This window comes from Poecilia formosa, unplaced genomic scaffold, assembly GCF_000485575.1.
Source record: "Poecilia formosa unplaced genomic scaffold, Poecilia_formosa-5.1.2 Scaffold421, whole genome shotgun sequence".
Taxonomy (NCBI): Eukaryota; Metazoa; Chordata; class Actinopteri; order Cyprinodontiformes; family Poeciliidae; genus Poecilia; species Poecilia formosa.
Genome location: NW_006800360.1, coordinates 303,286 through 320,547, shown reverse-complemented (window position 1 = coordinate 320,547; position 17,262 = coordinate 303,286). Strand labels below are relative to the sequence as shown.

At 39.4% G+C, this 17,262-nt stretch overlaps 2 protein-coding genes across 2 annotated transcripts; one reads left to right on the top strand and one right to left on the bottom strand.

The window, feature by feature from the left end:
* Positions 1 to 226: 226 nt before the first annotated feature.
* On the bottom strand, positions 227 to 3,345 carry LOC107833648 (uncharacterized). The gene is made up of 4 exons (XM_016663455.1): positions 3,182 to 3,345; positions 3,055 to 3,105; positions 1,291 to 1,485; positions 227 to 1,149 (listed from the first exon to the last, which is right to left on the bottom strand). The coding sequence occupies exons 1-4, from the start codon at positions 3,243 to 3,245 to the stop codon at positions 764 to 766; spliced, it is 696 nt and encodes a 231-aa protein (XP_016518941.1). The 5' UTR covers positions 3,246 to 3,345; the 3' UTR covers positions 227 to 763.
* A 1,899-nt stretch (positions 3,346 to 5,244) lies between these two features.
* Positions 5,245 to 17,214, top strand: renbp (renin binding protein). The gene is made up of 11 exons (XM_007576964.2): positions 5,245 to 5,343; positions 8,887 to 8,992; positions 9,072 to 9,147; positions 9,244 to 9,319; positions 9,844 to 10,022; positions 10,694 to 10,918; positions 11,826 to 11,907; positions 12,543 to 12,718; positions 12,799 to 12,930; positions 14,573 to 14,660; positions 16,653 to 17,214. Exons 2-11 carry the CDS (start codon positions 8,892 to 8,894, stop codon positions 16,724 to 16,726), a joined length of 1,209 nt encoding a protein of 402 aa, XP_007577026.1. The 5' UTR covers positions 5,245 to 5,343; positions 8,887 to 8,891; the 3' UTR covers positions 16,727 to 17,214.
* The last annotated feature ends 48 nt before the right edge of the window (positions 17,215 to 17,262 follow it).

The following is a 17,262-nucleotide window of genomic DNA, read 5'->3' as shown; positions in this document are numbered from 1 at the left end:
GTTGTTGTTTTTTTCTTTTATATGGCATAATTTAAGGCATTATGCCATACACTGTAATCATATTGCAGTATTTTGCAAGTACGACTTACATGCAATATACTGTGCAGCCCTAGTTCATGTAGAAAATCCTGATATCTAAAAGCATAGCAAAGATTGTGTATCTGGAAACAGAACTAACACATAAAACACCAGTAGGTAAAGTAACCAAGACGATTTACCAAGACTGAAGCAAATACTTTCAGACTAAATATACATTCACAAAGAGAGAGAGAGAGAGAGAAAATCAGTCCCCATACTGGGTTAAAAATATGACTGTTCGTACAGTATATCTTTCATTTCAAAATTAGGCATTAGTGGACCCTTCAGTTCATTTTCTCCATCTTGGAACTTGTGAATTCAGACTTAAGATCTACAAAAGTGTAGATGCTTGATCATTTAGCCTTTCACAGCTAGCTTAACTTGCCTCCAGAATAAACGCTAAACTCGGTGATCTGTTTGGTGAAACTTTATCTCCTAATTCTACATATGAAACAATCTTTAGACAGTTAAATAGTGACTGAAAGAACACACATTTTCACAGTGAAAACTTGTGTTTTGTGAATATCTAAGTAACAGGTTCCTGGAAGCCCATAATGTTCCAGTGCTGATTTGCTGATTGATCTAGACAGTTTCAGTATTCCATACAGGACAGCTGTCACTCTGCTTCTTTCCTTCTATGTTACCTCTGCAGAGCAATGGCTCTTTCTGTCTTTCAGCAATCAGTTCAGTAGAGATATTGTACAAACACGTCTATGCATTTCATGAACCCATACAAACAGACGATGAGCAGCAGGGCGTTTCCCACTACCACTAGCACCAGTGTAGTGGTCCAGAAGGCAAACAAGTACATGGTTCTGTTGCAGTACGGTGACACAGACGTGACTTGATGTGGTTGTTGTTGGGCGCTTGTCAGGTTTCTGTTTGTCCCTCTGTTTGTGATGTTGAGGATTTGAATCGTCTCCCACAAGTTCAGGCTGTGGTTGCGGCTGTGAAGGCTCTGGTTCTCTGAGGTCAGGAGGTCAGGAATGCTGATCCTCCTGGTGGAGCTGTTGGAAGCTGTGGTGGTCTTCTCATAGTTGGGTGGATATATGGAATAAACGTAGTAGCTGCCTGTGTGGGTGCAGAGAGAGCGGGCAGACAAACATACAATTGATTCATGTTCACCTTAGCAGGAAACAGAACATAGTTTGCTAGCACACAAAACACGGCATCACAGACAATCCTGGAGATTGGTTCTCAGCTGGGACTGACCGAATACAAGCCAGACGAATAACAAGAATAACAGGATGGTGAAGAAGACGACCCAGGTGCTGTGACTCTGCGCTGCTGGAGAGAGGAGCTTCAGCAGGGTGATCAGGGCCATCACCAGCAGGACCAAGATCCCAAACACCATCATATAAACTGGAACGACTGGTCCTGCTGGACACTCATGTATGTAAAGTGCACCTGTTAAAAAAAAATACTGATGTTAAATTTTATCATAAACTACAACCATCAAGGACTTGTCTAAGTCTGTGACACTGTGTATATGAAGTAGAAATAGTTAAATTATATTTTTTAGAATCCTGTCTAAATTATATCATAATCACTGGCAGAATAACACCGAGTCGAAAGCAGCTGATGATCAAGAACAACTTTGAAATGGAAACTCTTAATCAAGGAGTCTTTCAGAGATCACAAAACTGACTGGCGGCTTCAAAGGATTTTATGGAAAAATTGGCTATAAAAGAAAGGTTTTCCACCAATACATCATGTTCATTCACAAACACATGCTGAGCATTAATGCAGTAACTGCTCAGGAAAAGCTCCCAACAAGTACAGTTTTGTTAACTAACACCAGCATGCCACGCACCTTCTGTTTATTTCTTTCACTTCATTCTGAAGCATCCTAACACCAGGGGGCGGTGTGGAGCAAAAGATTCCTGTTTGAATTAAGGCTAAAGACTTGATTTAGGAAATGAAGTCATCAGGAATAATAAAAACTAATTTAAGGTTAATAGGTTTACAGTAAATCCAAAGTTAAATCTTTTTGAGGATCGTTGTCATTCGTACGGCAACACCGCATCACTCTGTCTGAAAATTAGAGTCAGTACTTCATCTCGTCAAAGTCATGATGTGCATTTTCAACAAAACACAGGTTCAGAACAGAACCTCATCTATTGTATTAGTAACTTTGGACAAATCTCATGTTCCCACTTCCTCTTCAGTGTCGGCCTTCATTTCCTATGTTGTGTTTTCAGACCAGGACTGTTTCTGCAGTGTCAAATAAGACTGAAAGGATTCAGCTTTCTGGTCTTTAAATGTAATATTTTCACTCTTAAACCAAAAGGTGATCTTTTGTTGATGCAGCACATATAAAAACCTCTAAAGACTTTTCATTTGACCAAGGACCATTTCTAACCAATTGCATTATTTGTGGTGTGGGCCCCAGTTAGAATTACTGTGGTAGAGACTAGTGGGGATCATTAAATAACAATAATAAAAAAACCCTAGTTTGATGTGTTCCAATTTACTGTTGTTTGGTTTCAATGATAATTATATTTAAAAAGAAGAGAGTTTATTTTTTCTTTATCAAAACCGGTGTACTTTATTTGGTGTCATTGTGCAAAGGAGTGAAAATAGCAAAGCCTGTTATATTTTTATATTTTATTGTTACAATACAACTCTAAAATCTCTGTATTTCCCACTCAAACATTCCAGTATATGAAGTGATTTTTTTTCCTGCCAAGAATGGAAAGTAACGTTTCATAGCAGCATCCAATGGCCTACTGGTTGCCTAAAGATTTCACTTCCCAGTGCAGTTCTTCTGTTTATCACTTGAAATTAGATTCAACAGAAAGGTGGCCGGTCTAGGTGTGACGACAGTGATATGCCCGAAGAATAACAAATTATGCAGACATATCCATCAGTTATAAGTTGACTAAAATAAAAAATAAAAAAACCTCCAGGGCAGGAGAAATGTGTTTGAAACAAATACAAAGTACAAATTTGAAAAGAAAATAATATCTGACTTACCCAAAGCAATCTGAACAACAGGGAGCGCAGCTAGAATGAGGAAGGTGCATCCTAAACACCAGACAGGAGTTCTCGTCAGTGCATCACGTTGTTCCGTTTTTTTCCCCAAGATCTTTCCAGCTCTTACCTGCTATACACACGCCAGCACCGACAACGCCGCACAGACAGTTCCCCCGAAACGTACCTGCCATTGTGTTAAACAGAATATGAAATTACTCTGGAGGTAGTAAGCTGCTTACTACAGAAATGACAGGCAGCTTGATGTCTGCTAGAGTAAGTAACACTGTCTTCACTGACAACATGTCTCAACTCCTCAGCAGAGTGTTCAAAGAGTCTATTTCAACACTCAAGAAGAGAACCTGTAAAAGAGGACATTCCTCTGTTGCATCAGAATCACACTGTCACTGCATTACTGGAAGGCCGAACGCTGCCAGCCATCAGTCCTGATGCTGCCACTGCCAGGTGAAGCCTAAAGAGTAAATGGCAAGAAAATTACTCTGAAGCGACACCAACAGGACATGATTAGAAACTCGGGTATTCAGTGGTATCAACATATGGTTATATTGATTATCTCTGTATGAGTCCCCACATGACTGAACACTGTGGTACTGCTTTCATTCATATCTCTCATTGCTGATACCCAGAGGGACCCAGAAGAGGAAGGGAGGCGCCCTGCTGCGTTAGCACTGAGTGCAGTGTGTCAGAGGCAAGTGCTGGCTATGTCTGTGAGATTCCCCGAATTTATATTCACCTTATCAGAGATAAAAATCAATGAGTGAATTATAACTTTTACTAATCAGATGTTTTTTTTTCTTATTTTGACTGATCTATTATCTATTAAAAAAAACAACTAATTGTTCTGTTTTTTTCATGACTGTATGATTCACAGCTTTATTAATTTTAATGCCTACTTTGACTCTTTGGTTTCCCTTTTTATACAAAACCTGACCTATAAACATTTGTCCATCCACATCCTGGCTAGTATATATGTAGTATATATTTAGTATATGATTATGTATAGATCATATACATAATGGAACAAATGATTCATGATAAAAGTCATGATCAGTTAAGGAGCCTAATCATATGAAGGAGTTTTGAGTTCAGCTCCTGCTTCCAAAGGTTAATGACCTTTGATGAGTCGATCAACAGATGTGAGTACAAAGGGAGCTGGACTCAAATTCACTCACATTTTCTGATATAATAAAATATATGACTACCATAATTTAAGGTAAACCTATTTCTATTAGAATTAAACTTGTTGATGTGCATTTATTTATTTATTCTCTGATATGCATGAAAACTTTATTTGCCTACAGCAGTGACTCAGATAGTGGCCTGCAGATCCAGTCTATTTCTGGACTCCTTCTTCCTGTCTGCAATTTGCGTTCAGGCCAGATCCTGTCAAACCGTCGATGCAGTGTTTGATCCGATTTATTTATTTTCCCTCCAACCAGCACACCAATGTGCCTAATAAGGAGTAGTATCATGTAAAATCGACTTTTCACAGCTTTACATCATGTTATGTTATTCCCTCATCAAAAACATAGATGGAGTGTTGCCTTCATTCTTTCACGCATGTCTGAGGAGCTCTTTAATCTCCTGTGGTTTTTTGAAGAGGCCTTTCCTCAACTACAAACAGCAAAAGGAGTTCATTTTATTTTATTTTTTTTCGTTTAAGCAGGTGAGTTAAATAAATTCTTACTCACAATAAATTCTCAGAGTAGAGTGGGTCTTATAGGCAAGCACAGGCAGCCTTTCATTTTTAAATCCCTAAGTTCACCTAAGAGTTGCATCCAACCAAATATTTTATTTTTATATGCTTATTGTTTAGCCTCTTTTGAATATAAGAGCTTCTGGCTTGACTGTTTATAATAATTTGAAAAGTGTCTTTGTGGACTTTCAAGATTTACAGTTCAGTATCCTTGACCTGTGAAATCAGGAATGAGACAAAAATATAGGAGTCGCACATCAAAATAGATCAGGAGTGTCCTTCTGTTCATAATGTATCATTATAAGCAGGGGGCGCTGTGGAGTCGTCCTGATGTCCATGGTAGTTTTTAATTTTGTTGGTTTAAACGAACTGATGACCAACACACAACTTCTGAGCTCCGTAAAGAGCTGCTAGCATTCAGTTAACTAAATGTAACTAGTTCTGAATCCCCTGAGTCGGTTGGACCTGCTCGGCTCTGATTGGCTGTTTATTTTCCCTTCCTGCTGCATCATGTGACCAACACAAGTAGCGGAGCTGATCCAGAGCCGACAGGCGGACCGCTGCTGGACCTGCAGGTAAAAGCTGTTCTTTAACCTAGCTGCGTTTCGCTGCCGCCGCAACCAGAAACGCAGAGAGCCAACATGTCACTTATTTATTCTCTAGGACGGATTAGGATTAGGCAGAGTTTTCTATTTGCGCTTCCAGCGGGAGAAGAATCTCTAGTCAGCGATCAGATTATCACTAGGCTTCAAATCCCATAGGATCAGTTTTAGTTCTTAAAACTTTACATTTAAAATAGAACTGAAGATGGTGAATAAATAAATAGCATTTAATCTCTGACAGCATAACTTTTTAGGAGGTTGTAATAAATATACAACATCAGAATGAACATGGAGGCAGGAACTGCGCTCAGCAAAATCTGGAATAAGATGTCAGCAGTTTTTAGGTTAGAAGGTTTCATTTGTGTGTGTGTGTGTGTGAGAGAGAGACTGTGTGTCATTTATGCGATTCATTAAGGTATTAACTACAACATCAGCTCTTCTAGTGAATTTGACTGCTCTTCTAGAAGTGCATTTTTGAGGACAGACACTGATGTTGGACATGGAGGCAAAATGCACAGATGTGTTTGTTTTGGCCGCTTCACCTGTGAGCTGTGAATCATGGCTGTTTATTCTTAAACGTTTGAAAAAACTTACCAAGACAAGAAGACTGAGAAGAAGCAGAGCCAAGATTGTAGCTTGCAGTTCCTAGGAATTGACAAAACCTAATGTTATGTCTGTTAAGCTATTCTGTTGGTTATATTTTACACAAATCAAATGGCGCTCTAACTCGCTTTCAGCACGATTTTTATTAGCCAAATATTTATTAGGTGAATACTTTTGTTGGCCAAGTCTTTTAATTCTAACCTTGGAATCATTTGAACATTAAAAGGATTCAGAGTCAAGTGACTAAAGAAAAAAAATGGAGAAAATTAAATGTGAGAAAGCGGAAATGTGGTAAATCTGAAGAAAAAAATATTTTTTTTGTAGGGGTGCACCGATTGCAGTTTTCTGGCTGATAGCCGATTAGCGATCTTTTAAAAAGCTTAACCTGCCGATTCCGATTTTGGCCGATACCAGTAAAAATATAGGGTACTACTTTGTGTCAAATTTTAATTAATCGAGTTTGATGGATTAAAATGCCACGCCCAAATCAAAATCGATGTTATCGCGCACAAACATCTGTTTAATTGCGTCATAAAATGCTTATCGTATAAAAACATATGTTTTGATTTAAATTAATTTCTTATGAATAATAAAACAGACAGGATTCTGGAACCTTCTCTCTTAAATCAATTGGTTAATAAGGGGTCAGGCCCTCTTTGTGACTTTTGACCCAGTTATACCAATGCAACTCCTCCTCACGCAGATAGACTCCACCCCCAACTGCTTTTATCTTCCTGTTCCTGGCAGATGCCCCAGCCCACTTTTATGAGCTTCTGTTTGAATCAGCCAATAGAGATAAAGGGGTGGGATTTCTGTTTTTCTGCTTTAAATAATTTTCAGAGGCCCTGTCATTCTACTTGTTGCATTTGGTAGAGGAAGATCCACTTTGCTCTGACAGAAAACAAACAAACAAACAAAAAAATGGTTCACATTAAAAGAGAAAAGCCTCAAAAGAGAAGACATCAGGAAACCAATAGACTAGCATGTGGCTCATCTGCAGATGGACAAACCATCACGAGACCCTGCTCCATCGCTGATGCTTCATCCTCTATACTCCTGAATAGAAATCTGATCTTACCTCCATCAGCATTCGAATCCTCAATTCAGCACGAGATTCCCACCTTCCAGGACTCCGAGCATCCTCCGCCTAATTTCTCTGGATCACCCCCTGCGTCTTCTGAAGCTCCTTCATCCGGTGTGGGAAAAACCAAGACTTCTCTGTGAGACTCCAAGCTCGGTTTATTAAATTCCAGTCCATAAATTGGATGCTTCCCAGAAGTCCACCTTTTTTTTTTGTGCAAGAGAAAACCTGAAGACAAAAGGCAACAGATTGTGAAGTGAGGTGGAGAAGCTAGTCTGCTAACATCTGACTCAACTGCTTGAAGCTCCAAAACATCCAATGGGAATCCCACCACCAGACCCGGCTCCATCCATCACCCCAAGAAGTAAATCATGACAGTTGGACAAAGTTTCCTCTCTATTTTTATATATATATATATTGCTTCATTCATATAAATTTAATCAAATAAAGAACTTTTATCTCCACCTCCAAGCCTGAATCAACTCTTAATTTCTTCATCCCAATCAAGGCTGATGAAGAAATTAAGGTCAAGGAAATTACAGTCACTAGGTAGTCAATAGTTAAGCATTTAATAAATCATGTTAATTTTTATATTAATTTCAAATCATAATAAAAAACAGAATAATTTATTTCATAAACAAAAATGTATCTGTGTTTAACTTCCTCACCGTTTCTTTCTCTGTGCTGCTCTCAGCTGGTATCTGATGAACCGTCCTCCACTCTGTCACTTCAGCCAACCGACTTGCCTCGGGGTGAATGAAGGTCCACATCAATTTTGAGTCACTATCTACCAAATTGTCAAGTATTTTATTGACTAATATTTTGTTTTTATAGTAAATTTTTAAAAAGTTACAATTTAAATAAAAAGAGAATGGGTTAATTTTGTGGACAACTGATCCATATGTTTAACTTTGAGAGCTTTTCTTTCTCTGTGCAGCTCCAGCTGCTGAGCTCAGCCTGCATCAGATAAACCAACAGCCCCTCTGCAACGGTCACTTTACCCCTGCTAGGGATGGGAAATAGTAAAAGTCAAAGATATGTGGAACCAGTAAACTGTCAACCATCAATACATTTTAGAATAATAATAAGACAAGCATACTGTTAGATGCTGTTACAAAACATGTTTTTATACGATAAGCATTTTATGACGCAGATTTAACAGGTGTTTGTGTGCGATAAGCATTTTATGACGCAATGAAAGAGATGTTTGTGTGCGATAAGCATTTTATGACGCAATTAAAGAGATGTTTGTGTGCGATAACATCGATTTTGATTTGGGCGTGGCATTTTAATCCATCAAACTCGATTAATTAAAATTTGACACAAAGTAGTACCCTATATTTTTACCAGTTTTTTTTTTTTGTCTGAAATTTTGCTCAATATGGCAAGAATATAGTTGAGTTGGCAGCAGTGGGGTCACTATTGTTAATTATAAACGTGCAGACATAACTTGGTGGGCTGGTCTGTCAGTCAAACCTCTCACCGGAGAACAGGAGAGGACAGAGGCTGATTCTTACCCATTTGCCGAGCTAGATAAGATCAGTATATAAGATCGGCTTCGTATGTAAAAATCAGCCGATCACCGATCTCCCAAAATTAAGGAAATCTGCACCGATAAATCGGCTGGCCGATAAGTCAGTGCACCACTAATTTTTTGTTATTCAGCTCAAACTTATTGACATCTACAAAAAAGTTTAACAACTAGAGGTGACCATTTTCACACTTTTGTTCATCTGAATGTAATAAAAACGTAGAATGATGAATGAAGCGCAGTTGCAGCTGTAGAGTCGGCAGTTGGTCCTGGTTGTTGATCTCGCCATGCTGTTTGTTAGGAAGCATGTCTGTTGGGAAGCTGGAAGAGTGCCGGGAGCACATCCGGGCGCAGCTGGACGCTGTCGTGGAATTCTGGCTCAAATATTCCCACGACACAGTACACGGGTACCGTAGCTGCACATCTTCTCTACTCCTGGTCATAGTGCATTCAGTTATGGTCTCTGTGTTTCACTTCCTGTTTCAGAGGCTTCTTCACTTGCATTGGAAGGGACGGTAATGTTTATGATGAACTGAAGTATGTGTGGCTGCAGGGAAGACAGGTCAGTCTCTGCAATGGATGTTTCAATATGTTCTCCTCTCAGTGGACTTTCTTCCAGACTTAACATCTGGAATTTTTGTTTTTTTTTTTGTTCTAGGTATGGATGTACTGCCGTCTCTACCGTAGCGTGGATCGCTTCCGCAGGCCTGACATCCTGGAAGCAGCAAAGGCCGGTAAGTTTGAGGCTCCTGTTAGTCAAAACATTTGAAACTTTAAAACTAAAGTTGGCGGTTTGTTCTGATGTTAGGATAAACACACACACAGACACCTCTTGGTGTGATGAAGCCTTTTGTCCTGTTTTGGGCCGGGGTCTGTGACCAGTCTAGTTCAGGACAGGGGTTCTGTTTGTTCTGAGCTGCTTTCTGATAACCTCCCGCAGGACAAAGCTGGTAGGAATTTACAGTCCAACAGTAAGCAGCTACCTGTCATGTGCCTCAGCCAATAATTGACCAGAATTAGATTGCTTTCTTTGTCCAAGCTCTCACCTCAACAACAGCATTCGTCCCTTTTTCTTAAAACATTTAGGAAGACAGCTAATGTCAGAGCGTTACCAATCTGTTTTAAATTCACTTTATCTGTTTAGTTTGCAATAAATGGTGTCAAAAGGCAACCTTGGCTCTATGTGATTATGTCTGAAAAAGGCGTTTGATTTTTGGTGCGTCAAATCATAAACCACACTGATCTGTTTGCTTCGTAGGCGGAGAATTCCTCAGAAAGTTTGCACGTGTGTCCACCAATGGAAATCAGTGGAAATGTGCCTTTTGCTTAACAAGAGATGGCAAAGCTGTCAAGGTTCAGAGGACCATATTCAGTGAGTGTTTCTATATAATGGCCATGGACGAACTGAGCAGGGTCACTGGTGACAAAGAAATGCAGGTAGGAATAAATCTGTCAACTTGGATTATTGATGGACTTTGACTTATTTACATTTTGTCTTAAATTTCTAGGTCCGTAGCTAAATGATGCTTCACCGCTGTTTAGCTAACAGGGATTGTGAAAAAAAAAAAAAAAACATAGCAAAATAAATCTTTAAAATTCTGCTGTTATGTCAATGAAATTTTTTCCATTAATAATTGAGAAGTGCATAAACAATGCTTATTGTTTATGCACTTCTTAAATAATTTTTTAAAAACTGGCACGCCTTCTAGATTGTGGTGCTATCTTTTGAGAGCTCCCATCCCATTTCCAATCAGCAATACATTTTTTGGTTGTTTGAGAATAATTGTAAATGTAAATCTTCCAGAATCATAATTCAGGGCTAAACTGTAGATCCATCAGTCCCATAGACACACACAGTCAGCTGCTGCTTAGGCTCCTTAAGCCACCAGAGGGCGCCCCTGCTGCTGGCATAAACTTGCTAAACTTGTTTACTGTAACTGTCGTGTTTATTAGCTGATGTTATGTTCAAGTAGTTAAAACAATATGGTACCTTTAAACACCATTTATTTGGAGGCACATTCCTGATGGTTCTCACACAGTGTGTGTGTGTGTGTGTGTGTGTGTGTGTGTGTGTGTGTGTGCCCGTGCTCCGTTGTGGTGCGTTTCAGCTGGAGGCCGAGCAGATGATGGAGCAGCTGATCTACTGGGTCCGGGAGGACGCGTCGGGTCTGGGAAGGCCCCAGCTACCAGGGGACGTACCGACTAACAGCATGGCGGTTCCCATGATGCTGCTGTGCCTGGTCCAGCAGCTGTCTGAAGGCCGGCCGGAGGCGGGGAAGAAGTACGCAGAACTGGGAAGTTGGTGTGTGACTGAGATTCAGCAACATATCCAGGTGTGTGTCCAGTGAACACGTTTTTCATGAAAATATGGCAAAATGTAGGATATGTAGATGTAGGATAATTCTGGTGTATTAATTGCTAAAAAGAGAAAACTTTCAACATTTATTAGAAGTCTACATATAGACTTCTTTCAGAATTTAAACTTTTTTTTTTTTAAATTGGCATCTTATTTACTATTTTAAGCAATTTTACAAGTTTATCTTCTTATGTACTGATAGTAAACAATATCTTATAATATTTACCATCATTTCTTCAATTTTTGCCACAGAAATTCAGATGATTAGACCATGTTTTGATGATATTACTTCTTTACCACAACTGGAAAATACATGTATAAATACATGAGAATATATTTGTTCATGTTTAATCAAATGATTTCTGTTTCTGCTTTCTTGCACTTTAAAATAACTGTTTTTTGGACCTCAGGTGTTGTTTCCTTAGTCTAAATTTATGAAGACATATAGGTCTAAATTATAGCTAATGTGGTTTGCGTAAAACTTTCATGTTGAACTCAGATCTATTGGTCACATAAACGAAGTTATATATGCTTAATAATTTGCTTTGAGATTATTCTAATATAATATGATTGTTAAGTTTTGCAAGAATGAGCAAGAATCATTTCTTTAAAAAACAAAAAAATAAAAGCATCGTCTAAAAAGTTGTTTTATACAAGGACCAGACTGAAAGTGGGAGGAATCAGCTGGAGTTAAAGGAAAGATCTGCAGAAAGCCTGACGGTTTACAGACCACAGTAAAATCTGGCTGCTTGGGAAAAGTAATGAGGGTCGACTGACTTTGCACATAAGAATGTGCTTTTTATTTTACATTAGGTTAGTTATTAATTCTGGATTAGAATAAGGTTGAAGCCTTCTGTTGTTCTATTGTGTGTAATCTGGCACAGAGAGACGGGACAGCGATCCTAGAGAACGTGTCTGCGACCGGAGCAGAGCTGCCTGGATGTCTGGGCCGGCTGCAGAACCCAGGTGACACTCAGTGTTAGTGAATGTTGAAGCATAAGGTTAATTATCAGGGGGTTGTAATATAAGAGGAGTCAGATTTAAAAAAAAAACAATGTATTACAACAACCAAAATGAGATTTTGTACATCAGTGTGTTGCGTCTGTTTATGGAATGGATGAAATGATGAGCTTAAATAAAGTACAAATACAAACCAGCTTCAAAAAAACTGTTCAAAAAGGAGCTTAATGGGAACATGTTGCATAGGATGGGTGTCTCAAAGACCAAAAATTATGTTGGTTTTAAAAATTTATAAATAATTGCACATTTATGAATGAGGATGTGAGGTCCAAGTGTGGGAATAATTGAAGAGTTTATCTGGTGTGGAGAGACTGAAATGTCTGTAGGTCGATGAAGCTGTGTGAAGCTGACACCCCACCCACGTCAAAAAATTCAGCAAATAGTCTGAATGGTTAGTATGAGGGTCAGGAAATCACAAGGTCTTGTGTCTTCTACCTGCTCCTTTTCAAACAAGTTATGTTAAATTGCACGCAGTGGGCATGATCATTTGTCCTTTGCTTTTTGTCAGTTTGAAATAAGTTTCCTGGTTTCCAGCTGCTTGCTCAGCAGCCTCCTCTACTGTGTCTCTTGTGCCGACTCAGGCCATGCCCTGGAAGCAGGCTGGTTCCTGCTGCGGTATGCTGCCGACAACAACAACAAGGAGCTCCAGAGAACTGCTATTGAAAAGTTTGTGGAGCTTCCTTTTGAGAGTGGCTGGGATAAAGCCCATGGTGGCCTCTTCTACTTCCTGGATGTGGACGGTCACTGCCCCACTCAGGTCTGTGTGCACGCAGAAACTGCATATGAAGGTCCGTGTCCGTAGAGGCGCCAGATTGGACTGTATGTTTGTGTGAGCAGCTGGAGTGGAGCATGAAGCTGTGGTGGCCTCACAGCGAGGCGCTCGTTGCCTTCCTCATGGCCTACAGTCAGACCAGAAGCCGTGAGCTGCTGGAGAACTTCTTCAGGGTCTACGAGTACACCTTCAGTCATGTGAGTGAACCCAGCAGGGGAAGCAGCCGCAACAACAAAACCCTTTTATTTCTAATTCTGCAAGCCATATCAGACCTAAAGAACTCCATCACCATCTTTAAAACCAAAGCGGACTTTATATTTTAGGAATTTCTAGATGATACGACCCACTAAACTTTTTTTTTTCCCCCCCCACTTTAAAGAATCTGAAGTGTGCTTTTTTTCTTCGTCTTAGATGTTAGATGTTGATTTTTAAAGTACATTTTCTCTTTGCTAACACGAGGACAAGAGTACGACTGTTACCAGAAGCTAAAATTACGACCATGGCCGGTGGGCTTTGGAAACTAATTAAGCGCACCAAATAAAACCTTTACAAAACCATCAAATAATGGACCAAACAAAACAAACTGAAACAGATCTTATAAAGTCTGCTAAATACTAACAAATTGTACACTGCAATAGATCTACATATGCAGGAATATTTAAGATGAGCAGCTGAAGCCTGTAGTGCTGTAGATCTGGACTGCATTGGTCTTGTGATATTTAGAGGTAGAAGACATAGAATATGAACAGCTTTCCCCGTTAGATTCCCTTTTCTTCCACTTTGTTTAATCCATGTTGTGTAAAACATGTAAGGACACAGCTAGTTTCCCTTCTCAAGGGTTTGTCCTCTAAAAATCCTGGAATAAAACTGTCTTTTTATAGCGGGTTGGTCCATGTTGACTTTGTCAGAGGCAGTTTTATGAATCATGTATCATTTGGGATGGTGTTTAAGAAAAAAAAACAAAAAACTATTTGACCAATTCTTATTAGAAACATTTTTTAACCGCTTGTTACATTTTGCATAAAAAACTCAAAACCAAACTAAATGATCTGTATTCAAGGATCAGAGTAAGACGAGATAAACAGCACCACCATGTGGTTCAACTGGAAAATAACACATTTAGCTGCAGGGATTAGATAACCGAGCTGATTTGTTTGGCAAGTGAACTTAATTGTGGTTTATAAGCAGTGCTTGTAGAGATGTGATTATGAACTCCTCACATTAGAGAACATAAGATATTGTTCATATTCTTATTGTGATAATCTAAAGTTACATTTATTTAGAAAAGAAATTTCAGTTCAACTCCAATTCACAATGAATGTTGTTTCTAATCACTTCTAAGGCACCTAATTTATGTACAGAAATATATTTAACTTAATTCAATCGTACATATTCCAAGTCTATTCCAGTTCATTACTGGCTTTAGAAAATGTCCTGCTAATCCTGGCTATAATACAAGAATCAGATTTTTAAGTCTTTTACCAAGTTTGGATGATTAAATTTATAGTTTTAACTTAATACACTTCAGCCAGGAAACTAATCTGATCTCCCAAACTGCATACTGATAATACTAAGTATAAAGCTTAATTTCACCCAAAAGTTCTAAGAGTAAGGATCATCAAGAGCATACTATAGTTTTTGCTGCATTGGGATTTTCTTTTACCTTTACTGTCCAATCATTTTGGGTTAGCAGATAACTCCATAACTGTAGAAACTCACAACTTGTCTTCTAATGGTGAATCAGTTCACTGGTTTTTCTTACCTCTGAAACCGTTTTAACACTGATTTTGAATGTACAGCAAACTGACTCTCCACCCACTGGGGTGTTTCTGTGTCCAGTTTCCTGACTCCAAGAGCGGTGAGTGGTTTGGCTATCTGACCCAAGAAGGGAAAGTAGCTTTGGATTTTAAAGGAGGACCCTTTAAAGGTAAGCAGAAAACCCATGACATTCAAAGTCACATGTGCTGCTTAAAATACTGAGATCAGTCAGACAAGACAGTTTCCTTCTGAACATGTATTAAACACAGTATTAGTGGGTTCGGGTTTGCTGCCACTTTAATTTAAAATTGTATTAATGTGCAGGCAGTTGGCGTCACACCTCACATTTGCATAGTGGTAGTTATGGATCTGGCAAATTATAGCCCAATAACCTGAGAGCATTGTAAACCTGTTGGTGAGTAAAAATCTAGTCAGTCCATTTCTGTACTGGAAGTACAGGTTAGAGCAGTGGGATGAAAGACACCAATTATGTATCTGTAAGGACACTCAGAGGGGACCCGGAAATTCAACCACACAGGAGTATATACAAAAAGGAAAAAAGTTTATTTTTTCTTATACTGGTTACTGCACAGGGAGAGGTCATCAACTCAGCACTGAGGAGAGAGGGGAGAAGACTGGTGATGCACAGATAAGGGAGGGGCTTCTTAGAAATGTTCAGCTTAATTGACCTGTAGAGCGGTGGACGGGTGGAGCAGAGGAACAGAGGGTCTGACGACAGGGTGATGCAGGAAACCAGTGGAACAGGCTTCTGTGGAAGCAATGAAGATCTCCACAAGGAGATCCAAAACACAGCACCCAGGAACTTTGTCGATAAGGCAGAGGTCATACACTGGAGGACAGAGAGAGCAAACTTAGCTTTGAGGGACAGGCAATAATCAGTGGTCGTGAGGCAGAGCTTGGGTCAGGGCCCAGAAATATAGAATAGAAGGGATCCGTGAAGGGCTTGGCAGGAGGGGGGCGGGGGGGTAAATCCATGGACAGAAGGGAGTCATAGAAACACTGAAGGCTTGGAAGGAACCACTGGATCTCTACCGACTCATGGCTGTCGATAATCCGGCAAGGAAGCAGAGGCTGAGGGGTGTTTAAGTAGGGCAAGGCCCAGGTGGAACAGGTAAGCAATCAGGCGTGGCAGGTGAGCTGAATGAGTGCTTAACACAGCATGGACAGGACAGGAATCATAACAGGATCAGTGGGGCAGTTTTTATTTCAATTCCCTTCAGTTTAATTAAAAGAAAATATTAATCCAGAGAAATGAAACGTTATTGTAGCTCATTTCATACAAATTTCTTAAAGGAGTTGCAGCTTTTCTTGACACAGTGCCTCCCAGTCTTTACTCAGATCAACTCTGCAGAAGCTTTTCAGCTGTCTTCTGACGTTTTGCTTTTATTACAGGTTGCCTCTAAACTCGAGGGTTTTATTAAAAGCAGAAAAATACAAGATTATTATGTACCGTGTTTGATTTTAGGGCTTCTGCACCTTGAAAAGATAGATTAGAGTTACACCATCAGCCTGTGCCCACATTCAATATAAGCTTTGCTCTTTTACTTGGGATTATGTTGCTGTGTGGACAGGAACTCACAGGGAAGAACAAACCACACTGTGGAAACACAACCATTTTTACAGAAAAAAAACTCAGCTGCCCTGAAAGTGGAAATTAGAAGTGTCTTAAGGCAAATACAGAAAGGTTAAATAGTGAGTCGATCAAGAATGAATCAAAATGCATTTTGATTATTATTTTATTAAGATATCAAGCAAAGAAAATTAGCAATGACTCCCCTGGCTAGTCCAGGGAAGTAAGGCAAGAAAAAGAGAGACATCACTATTAAATCCACAGACTTCCCCTGAAAAGGGAGTTTTCCAAAACAGTTTTGGTTTATCTTGGAGCTCAGGAATGTTCATCTCCGGTTGTATCTGGAGATGAACCGGAGATCTCCGGGCCTGAACAGTTCAGGATGGGTTCATCAGGAGCTCAGAAATACCCTGTATTATGTGTTTCCAGCGAGCTGCCTCCATCCTGAAGGATGCTGTTTCAAACCGGATTTCTGATTCTAGAAAACCAAACTGGTTAATGTTTTTTTTTTTTAAACCAGTTAAGAACATTTTCTTTCACATTATAATCTGTGTGTCGTCTCCTCTCCAGGCTTCTTCCATGTACCTCGCTGCCTTTACATGTGTGAGAGCCTCTTGGATGATCTGCTGGGAAAACATGGCTGAATATTCAGACATCAGTGTTCAGAGAAAAGGAACTCATCTGACTTGTAGTCCAGAGTTCTGACTCAAGGCACACACACACACAAAATTGAAATTGGTCAATATTTTACATGTCTGTGTGAAATCAAAAAGAGCTGCAGAAAAATGATCTACACTGTGAATTTAGGGTAAGATTCTTTTAGTACTTTGTTGCTTGGCTAAATTAACTTCCAAACACATCCATGATGGACGACGGGTACATGGTAGACATTTGTTGTTTGTGTCACTACTGCAGCTCCTATATGTTTTTTTTTATGGAATTAATACTGTTTTTGATTGAAAAGATGACTATCGAAGTGAAGACCTCCATCATCAGAACTCTTTTGTTAAAACGTGCCTTGTTCTTTAAACGGTTTTATCTTTCCAACCTTCTCATCCTGCGTCTTAGTGGCAGTTATGGATTGACATGTCTTTTACGATCCGAAAAATACGAAATAAAATCTCGCGTTTCAGTGTTGTCCAACCGCTCATTGATTATGAATTTCCAAATGTCAAATATT